The sequence below is a fragment of the Varroa jacobsoni genome, unplaced genomic scaffold (assembly GCF_002532875.2).
Source record: "Varroa jacobsoni isolate VJ856 unplaced genomic scaffold, vjacob_1.0 contig00580, whole genome shotgun sequence".
Classification (NCBI taxonomy): domain Eukaryota; kingdom Metazoa; phylum Arthropoda; class Arachnida; order Mesostigmata; family Varroidae; genus Varroa; species Varroa jacobsoni.
Window position 1 is genome coordinate 62,414 of NW_019214493.1, and position 8,892 is coordinate 71,305.

At 41.4% G+C, this 8,892-nt stretch overlaps 1 protein-coding gene and 1 long non-coding RNA gene across 3 annotated transcripts; one reads left to right on the forward strand and one right to left on the reverse strand.

Annotated features, from left to right (window-relative positions):
• Positions 1 to 73: 73 nt before the first annotated feature.
• Positions 74 to 2,765, forward strand: LOC111271402 (uncharacterized). Of its 2 annotated transcripts, none has more exons than XR_002686851.2 (2): positions 74 to 488; positions 1,399 to 2,765. It is a non-coding gene; the product is annotated as an uncharacterized LOC111271402 (long non-coding RNA). The 2 variants fall into 2 exon arrangements; XR_015315309.1 differs by having other exon boundaries at positions 74 to 380.
• Positions 2,766 to 6,645: 3,880 nt separating this feature from the next.
• On the reverse strand, positions 6,646 to 7,841 carry LOC111271403 (uncharacterized). The gene is made up of 2 exons (XM_022852154.2): positions 7,403 to 7,841; positions 6,646 to 6,872 (listed from the first exon to the last, which is right to left on the reverse strand). Exons 1-2 carry the CDS (start codon positions 7,599 to 7,601, stop codon positions 6,646 to 6,648), a joined length of 426 nt encoding a protein of 141 aa, XP_022707889.1. The 5' UTR covers positions 7,602 to 7,841.
• Positions 7,842 to 8,892: the final 1,051 nt, after the last annotated feature.

Below are 8,892 nucleotides of genomic sequence, written 5' to 3' on the forward strand. Positions count from 1 at the left end.
ATGGCACGGCGAGGGCGCCACGAGAAGCCCAGGCGAAGCAAAGGGGGGTCATCGTGACGCCAGTTCGCGAACCACCACCGCCACCACCGCCCGGTGCATGGTGCGAGCTACCGCAATCGCGGCGTCGAAGCTGTCAGACGACAGCTACAGCTACAGCTGCAGCGACAATTGACGACGGCCATAGCGGCGGACGACGCGCGTAAGAAGCCGTTCCAGTACCAGTAGAGACGGCAGCGTCGAGGACTTTTTCGTCTGAGTGTTACCGCTTGACGCCATGGAGTATCAACGTCGGCGTAGTCCGTTGTGACTGTGTGTTTGATGCCTCCGATAGTGTCAAGGAGGCGTCATCATTCGTTTGGTCAGAATGAGTTTGCTGTTAGGTACGAATTGGTGGTAACTGTCTTTCGGTATCCAGATATGGACTAGCTCGAAATGTTGAGGGAAATCTTTTCTCAGCGTCAACGACGCTAGCAGCAACGTCAGGTCTGGTACGATCGGGTCTAGTTAGCGACAACTATGAGAAGTGGGATGCACAAATATACTAGGTTAGGGCGGTGCAGCCGGTTTAGGAATAGGTTCACTATCTTGCTTTCCAGCTAGGTAGACTGTTATCACGATTGTGTCCGTGTTGCCTAGAAAATAGCAAATAGCCATAGCAAACAACGGACACATTTTTACATAAAAGACAAGGATTATTTAAAGATTAAAAAATATATATATATTTAGAAATATAGAATAGAAATAGAGAAAAAACACACGACGTTGGGGCACTGGAACAGTTCGTTGACAAAAATATACTGTAAAATTAAACTTGCCAACTTCGATAAAGACATCGGTCCACCCCACTGAAGAATTGTGTTTCAACGGGCGTTTGAATAGACCTGAAACGTTACCATTCAGCTATTAGCAGAAGCCGTGCTAAAGTGCAAAGATTGCCTATTCACTAGAATGAAAATGATATAGAGTGTGTTAAATATGTTGCCTCAGAAGTTAATACGATTCATATTGCTTAAACTGGGCACCCTTCCGCTTGACATTGGTTTCAATTGGCACACCTACCAGGAGTCCAGTCCCATGTAATGAAACCTTGAACGCAGGTTATTCGTACGCTAAGTTGAACGAAGTTTTCCAGTAAACTTGTTGAACATCAATCAAGCAGAGTACAATATTGCCTCCTAAGATTGATTCCTCAGTAAATGCCAACGCACTCTCTGGAATCGAACGAAGTAAAACTAAAAAACAATCAGATTTCCATCAACTTGTCAATTTTACTGATGCAAAAACCTCCGTCATTTGGCGTCACGTACGGCAGCACGATGTGCGTCTACATGCAATTTCCACGATTTTCTGAGAAACATGTCAAGGAAATCCTGGACTGTCACTACGACTTTTTTTCAGGGAGGGCTTTCTGTCGTTCCATACGAGAAAGCATATGGATGCCGCTATGTGGTACGTTGGCAAAAAACAACGCGGGTCAGCCACGCAATGAATGGGTAATAGATCATCATCGTCTCCTGCAATGGCGATTAACCGAATCGCAGGGTAGACAATTCTCAAAATCGCTAGTTCGTCCTTGCCCGCAACGACGTATATTCATACGTACAGCCGACTGCACAACAACTAGCAAAATGGCTTCCCCGAAAACAGCGCCAGCCTATCATATTTGACTATGCGTTGGGCGGAACGCACGTCTGAGTCGAGAATACCCCATGTATTCGCAATTGGATTATCCCGAGAACGACGACGACGACTCTTTCGAGACTCTACCAACCAAAGCAATTCTTTCCGATGCAATTGGTAAATTTCCATTCAGACTAAAGGCGACTAAAGAGGTTCTTCAAAGTTTTACTGCTGCCGCCAATCAGGCTGCTGATGAGAGATGACGCCAGCGGCTATCGCAAGCCATGGATAAAATGCACTGGAAGTGGAGATGCGAACTGTGACCACCTTAAGCATTATGCAATACGAACGAAGTCAAAGCCCGGTTTGTGACAAACTCTCAAAGCAGGCATGGGAGTTCTTTCAGATGTCGATACGGAACTGTGATTGAAACGAAGCAAGACTTCGTTATGATGGTTTGTCATCAGCGTGAAAGTTATCGTCGAAGAAATTGAGCTTAGCAAAATTGTTTGTTACCACTTTTATTTACGTAACGCGAATCTTCGTTTAAGAATCACGGGGACGACGATCCATAACTGAATTAAAGCCGACTGGTCATATTTACCAGGAAGAGTTGTACAAATTGAGGTGCACTTAGCGATGATTTTTTGGAGCTAAGACGTCGATCTCCGTCGTGAGAACATTGTTTACACACATCAATCTGTATGAAGACATTTATTTCTATATCATTGGAGCAAGACTTCAGTAGAAATCAACAGAAGACAGAACAGAAGATACGATCGAGCCTCGGCATACGTCCACACAGACCAGATTCTGTTTTTGCTCTCCCTATATCGGCGGAACGCTGTCACAAAACGAGCTTTTTTATTATCAAGAGCCAGCTGTCATTTATAGTAGACATAGCACACACCTGTTTGTAACGAAATGCCACTAGTAGTAATGCCTCGTAAGATAAATCTCATCCCTGTAGCAGCCATTATTAAGCAAAGCTTCGTATTATGCCTAGCGTTAAGTTGGTTCCCTGTTTTAACGATGGCTATTATGCGTTGCTGAATAAAGTATCTTTAATAAAAGTTACGGCGTTGGACAAAGTTTGGGTAATAAATGTTTTGATAATATTTATTTAACGAAAAAGACAAGCCAGACACGGGAGGATTCGTTTGTTCGATTGATTGTAGATTTATAAGTACTAATTAAGGTAAAAATCACGGTGTTTTTGAACATGGAAATCAAGCTCGTTTCTACGCGAACACGTATAACTTCCAAGCCACTATTGCCGAGTTTTGGATTTTATAGGTCTGTACAATTAGCAAAAGTCAATTTATCCTGGTCTGTTAGAAAGGTTGAAGTATAGGTAATAAAAAAAATTCGTGCGTCCTCTGAGGAACAGCCTTACCCGGCCCCTCTTTATGCCCCATCAGTTCCTTAGAGGCAGAAACGGCATTTGAGCATTTCTTTTGCGTAGCGATTCATATCTAATAAAATTTATTTCGCAAAGTGTCAACCTACAGGTAAAGTGCCGCGGTTCCAGTGCGCTCGAGAAGTATTTTTCGACGAGCACCACCAACGATCAAAATCTTAGTACTATTCATTAACGTAACCCCAACACCCCAAAACGGAAAAAGCTAGAACCATTCTTGATTGGGAATGGCGAACTTAGACTCACAGAGCAGAGCCTTACTTCAGGTTAAATATGTTTTGCAGAGCGGTACTGTCTTCGATTTAGCATTTAGTTCTCTTTAGGCAAAGGGAATTTGGAGAACCTAGCTTAACGCTGTCGGCAATGTTGTTAACCTCCTTGGACATCCTTACCGCAGACCCGCCATCATACCTTACCCTTCTTGCAGAAGTAGGAGACTCGAATTTTGTAACTAGTTTAAAAAAAACTCTGGCACTACCGTTGACTAATTAATTTTGTTCGACGAAAATAGTTCGACATTTTCTCACCGCTCTAATTTAACCCGCCAGTTCGCGGCGAGAGGCAGCTGCGGCGACACGGCTTCAGTGTCTTTAGCTGTAGTGTCTTGACGCGGCGGTAAACGTAAGCCCGCATATGGTGATGAAGGCGAGGAACCCCTTATTCCCCCACAGGCCGCGAATAGAAATAAACTGTTATTTAGTCAGCGGCTCTGCCGCGTTACTAATTGTCTTGTTCGCAAATCGCTACCGGCAAAGAAAGAAGCTTGGGCAAGTTCTGTGGCTAGTTTAGAAAATGTCGTCATATGGAGACAGGCGTTGTCTAACTTACCGCTGGGTAGGTAAATAGATTATTGAAATTCGGTAAATTTGTTCGTAATAATCAATATACTAATAGTCAAATTTAACAGTGGTGATTTGCCTTATTATGGATACGTTAATGAAAATACTTGTGGTTGCCAAACGAAAAATCGGCTGTATTGAACGTTTTCTCTTTAATATCATCATTGAGGGTATCTCACGAAGGAGTCTGTACTCTTCTGACGATATGGTTCATTAGATAGCCGTGCGGACCAACGAAGGCAGACTTATTGAAATTCTGAAAGTAGTCCTAGACAGAAATAACCTCTGTTGCATATGCGTAGCCTGTCGCGAAGGAAATCTTCTTTTTCTGACAAAGGAAAAACATTAGCTGCGGCCGATAAATTGTTTGTAGGTCCATTTGATCATGTGATTCCTATCGATCATCGATCGTCCGTATATTATTAAGAAGGCGAACAGCTGTAGACTCTAAAAATGCTAATTACATTAGTTTATGCAGAAAGAGGTTTTAACTTAATTTGGCATTTTGTTAAAATTACTTAGAATGTTAGCTTTCATTGTTATCGACAAATTTGGTTGGATATAGTTCTGTCACATTCTATACAAGCGATGTTTTTCATATAAACAAAAAGGTGTAACGATCAAAAAAGCCCCAAAAGACACCCATCTAGACCAACTAGACATATTCTATACCGTAGCATACCACCCGCGGCGTAACAAAAAGTTCCATAGAATTAATTCGATTTTTTTTTATTTATAAGCCATTGTGTTTTTTTGTACCATGGCTGTGTAAATTGAATTTATAGCCAGGACGAACGAAGAATAAATTGAACGAGACAGATACAGCCTTCTATTTGTTGCAACGGATACTGGAAACGTTCCACGATCACCGACGTACTATACATGAAGCAGTTATATAGTACCCGTTCGTTCTGTTTAGTACATCGTTTGCGAAAGAACTACCAGTCCAATCTCGGACCCCCGACCAGATCGATGGAGCTTCGAGAAAGGATGATGAAAAATGGCATTGAAGTCCATTTTCGAAAAGTGCGGATTCGAACGGCATTAAATCGCGTTTAAAAGTAACACTTAGTTTTCTAGAAAGCATGTCTCCAGCTTTTTTAACTTGTAAACTTGTTTATTGAACTTAAATACAGTGAACTTAACTAAATTGCAGTCTATCGACGAGCAAACAAAAACTACATAACTAGTTTATGCCAAAGGTTTTTTTCACCCTCACCTAGATGGCTGTACGATTTTTTAATACGCTGTAGATAAGATTTGTAAGGCAGCGCAATTATTTTTAGCGCTATGCGTCGACACGCGGAATAAGGCTTAGCGCCGATGTATCTCACAGTTTGCTATGGCCGATTCTAGCGTTTCTCTGTCGTCGGCAATTTAGCCATAAATCAACAAATGAAAATAGTTGTTTTTTTATTTTTTATTGATTTCCGCTGTTCGACGCTGTGTCAACATGTTTCTGGCTATTAGCATAGATCCAACAAAAAAAATTAAATGTGGGACTAATGTCCGTATTCTCAGCAGTAATATTATTGACGGCCAGTTTATCATTACCATAATTGTAGATTGTTTTTACTAGTGTTAAGGTATACATACATGCATGCTGTATGTGGACGGAATAGATATGATGTCGTTACTGAAAAAAAATCGATAACTTCACGAATTGCACAAAACCGAGCTTATCAAAAAAAAAAAAAAAAGTATCAGCCATATTTAATAGTGGTACAACCAGTATTGTTGATAAATACTTCTAATCAACTAATAATCCTCACAGATCTAACGCTACCATACGCTGATCCAACAGAAATGCGTAACGGCTATTTTTTGGCGTCCGGTTGGAAGCACGTCCGCGGCATAGCCGAATAAGAATGATTAGAAAAACTATTCAAATGAATATAGAAAGTAATTAAGTCTCCATTTCTATAATATTTACCTATGAAATAACGTTATTTATACGAAGGATTTCCATAGTGTAGTATTTTTACGAAATTCTAAGTTGTTCTATTGTTTTTACTCTGATACATTAAGTTGAATTGATTCTGTACACCACATCGTCGTTGTCAAAATAATTAGGGCAAAGTTGGACAGACAAACTGGTTATTCTGAGTTCGTTTCAGTGGTTCATGTCGTATTAATTGTGTATAGACGCGATATGAGGTGAATCCTGTGAGCAACAGTTCGTCGAGGCCTGAGGTTTAGCTACCGAACTGTGAACGCAAGTTTCTAAATATGTCTTGTGGTTCGCAAAAGATCAACGGTAAAAATGTATTCATGTAGGCATAACGTATTATTTAAGTTACGCTGGATTCTATTTTTTCGCTTGTTGTACCCGTTTTATTATACATTTACAAGTTCCGCATTAGCAAATAACATAAAGCGATAACTCAACCGCTGAACGGTAACTGGCCTCATTGTCTAAGTCCAAAATTTAAGTTGCAATATATTTTTCAGTTCTCTTGGTGCCCTACAGCGGCGAATCTCGCAATAAAATTTATTAAAAGTTATGGTTGCTTCAGGAAAGGATTTAGGCAAATGGGATTGGAGTAGATTTACCCTTCGGATGAGACTGCATTCTACGGCTAAATAAAAAGTGTTTATTTGGGACAAATTATCGGTTTGCGACTGAAATAGATCCGGTTCCAACTGTAAACCTATGTTCTTTCTGATTGTAAGCTTATTTTTTTTAGTGCAGGCAGACACCCTACTTAAATGTAAGCCTATTTTCTCTTCCTTTTTCCCCAGTCTTTGTACTATACTAAGCTCGGGTCAAACACAAATATGATCACTCACATGGGGGTACTTGTAGGTCCATAGTTGGGCGCGCGTCCTGAGCTTACGGAGCACTGCTGCGGTCGCATGAGGTTTGCGGGAGTGCTTCATGAAGTGGAACGAGCCGTGACGCTGGACTCGCCGGGCCGAACAGCAACTGCCGCCCCCTGCAACTACAACACCATCTACGGCCGGGCCAAGGGGCGCCGAGTGCTCTGTACTTCCTAAGTGAATGTGCGCGTAGATGAATCGAAAAGCCCGGTGGTCCAGTGAACCGAAAAAAGATGTTGAGCAAAAATTATCTCGTGAGAAAAGGATGTTGAAAATACTGATATGGGCCATTTGTCTTAATAAGTTAGCCAACACAAGTTCGTCTGACAGAAAAGTGGTAGTAAAACGCAGATACTGAACGAATGAATGAAGAAGAAAACGGGTCCTCAGATCAGACTGCATTGCGACATTGAAATATTTGTTTGCAAATGTAAAATTTCTACCGTTTACGCGGCTGACTCTAGTTGCAAGCAATAGAGCTTTTCTTACGCTATGTTTCGGAAATGCCGAAGCATATGTTAACGTATAATACTAATTATATAATATAATTATATATAATAGATATTACTTTCTAGTTAAATTGCTCTACTTAGTACGTCTTGAACTTTCCGAAAGACTGCTCTGTAATTCAGGTAATGAGTTAAAATAAAATATATATATATAAAGTAATAAACATATATAAAGTATTATATTGGAGGGTCACCATCGTTGGAAGAAGGTGTTAGGGACGTGGGCCTATCGGCAAGTGCACTTCTCCGTGTTAGTCCACCTAGACCCCCCTGACCGTCAAGCCGAGAAGAAATTGAATCAGGACGAAGGCGCAGATTCTTGGGGATGTTCTTATGCTGATGTCCCTTTTTACTGGTCCCAGAAGACCAGTCGTCCCTAGGCATATTAATCATCGCCAGTTTTCTGGTTCTTAAGCGGCTCTTGTATCCGGTATCCACGACTCATAAGAATTTTTTTAACGTAGCAGATAGACAAAAAAAGAGCTAGCCGAGTCTGGTCTCAGCGTTCAGCGAGGGCTATACTTCTCTTTACTAAGCTCTCAGCTTTTTCCTCGAGTGCCTTATGATGATATCCGCAAAAGACATTTGAGACCACTTTATCGACACCTCACCTAGACGATCTGCATGTGCTTATGCAGAACTTCTTTACCGAGAGCACCTCGCCTATAATACCAATTGTAATATTTGTTTAGTCTTATCATTTGTACTATATCATAAACAGTAAACGTTAAACAAAGCTTGTTGCCAAAAACGGTTGTTGATATGGTTCTTTGTCGAAGTTTGTTGGACAAGGGAAGATCAAGAGACTAGCATGTCGTACAGTGCATAGGTGATTTTAAGTTCCATTGTTCCTTTGTGTTTTATGTTGTCTAAATTTTTTCATCGCCGATTTGGTTTCCGACCCTGCTGGCCCGCGTCTGGCTTTGACTTTGCCCGATGGCATAAGGTCAGGTCAGGCCACATCGGCATTTGGTTCTTATCGACAGTCCTTGCGGTGTGGAGAGTCAGCCATTTTGCATTCTCTTTTGAAGTTCTCTGGCCTGCCTCAAACGCTCCTTTAGGCTCGCCGTCCCTGATGTTCGCTCCCTGCGTTCGTAACGTCTGCAATAGTCCCTGTAATCACACCGATACATAAGTAGAAGCTACGATAGGTATAGCTGTAGCTGTCTGAAGTTATTTCTAAAGCCGTCTGAACTAATGCTTAACGCCGGTAGCGGACCCACAACCAAGATGTAGGCGTAGTGAGATCAGTGTAATGAGAACGAAAATTACCTACTTTTTTTATTAATAGCTTGATAATGATAATTTCTCCGTGCAAAAATGGAACATATTGGATATAGGTGCTCGTGGCAGATTGATGCATTGGACGTATACGGCGAGATGGGAAAGAGGTAAAGGTAGTTTTTGAGCTGCAAAATGAATGGTACTATTATTCAGATCAACTAAGTCTGAATTGAAGCTACTGTTCTCTTGAATCATAAATGCCTTCAACCAGAAATTTACTCGTATTCTATATCGGGAACTCGACCCCTCCCCCCCCCCCAAACAGCGTCCTTTTTTAAAATACCGTTCTGAGCTGTGCAGTTAGTTGCGTACCGATGTTTAGCGTAAGCATGCAGTAATTGTGGATGGCTAATTATTACTAAGCTTCCTATTGTTTATGTCAATAGGCTCGCGCTCCTGC

Excerpts from the sequence above, each read along its gene's own strand:
- LOC111271403 (XM_022852154.2), bottom strand. The coding sequence starts at position 7,601 with ATGATTAATATGCCTAGGGACGACTGGTCTTCTGGGACCAGTAAAAAG. Across the intron at positions 6,873-7,402 it reads AACACCTTCTTCCAACGATG|GAAGTACAGAGCACTCGGCG; the intron begins GTGACCCTCCAA and ends ACATTCACTTAG.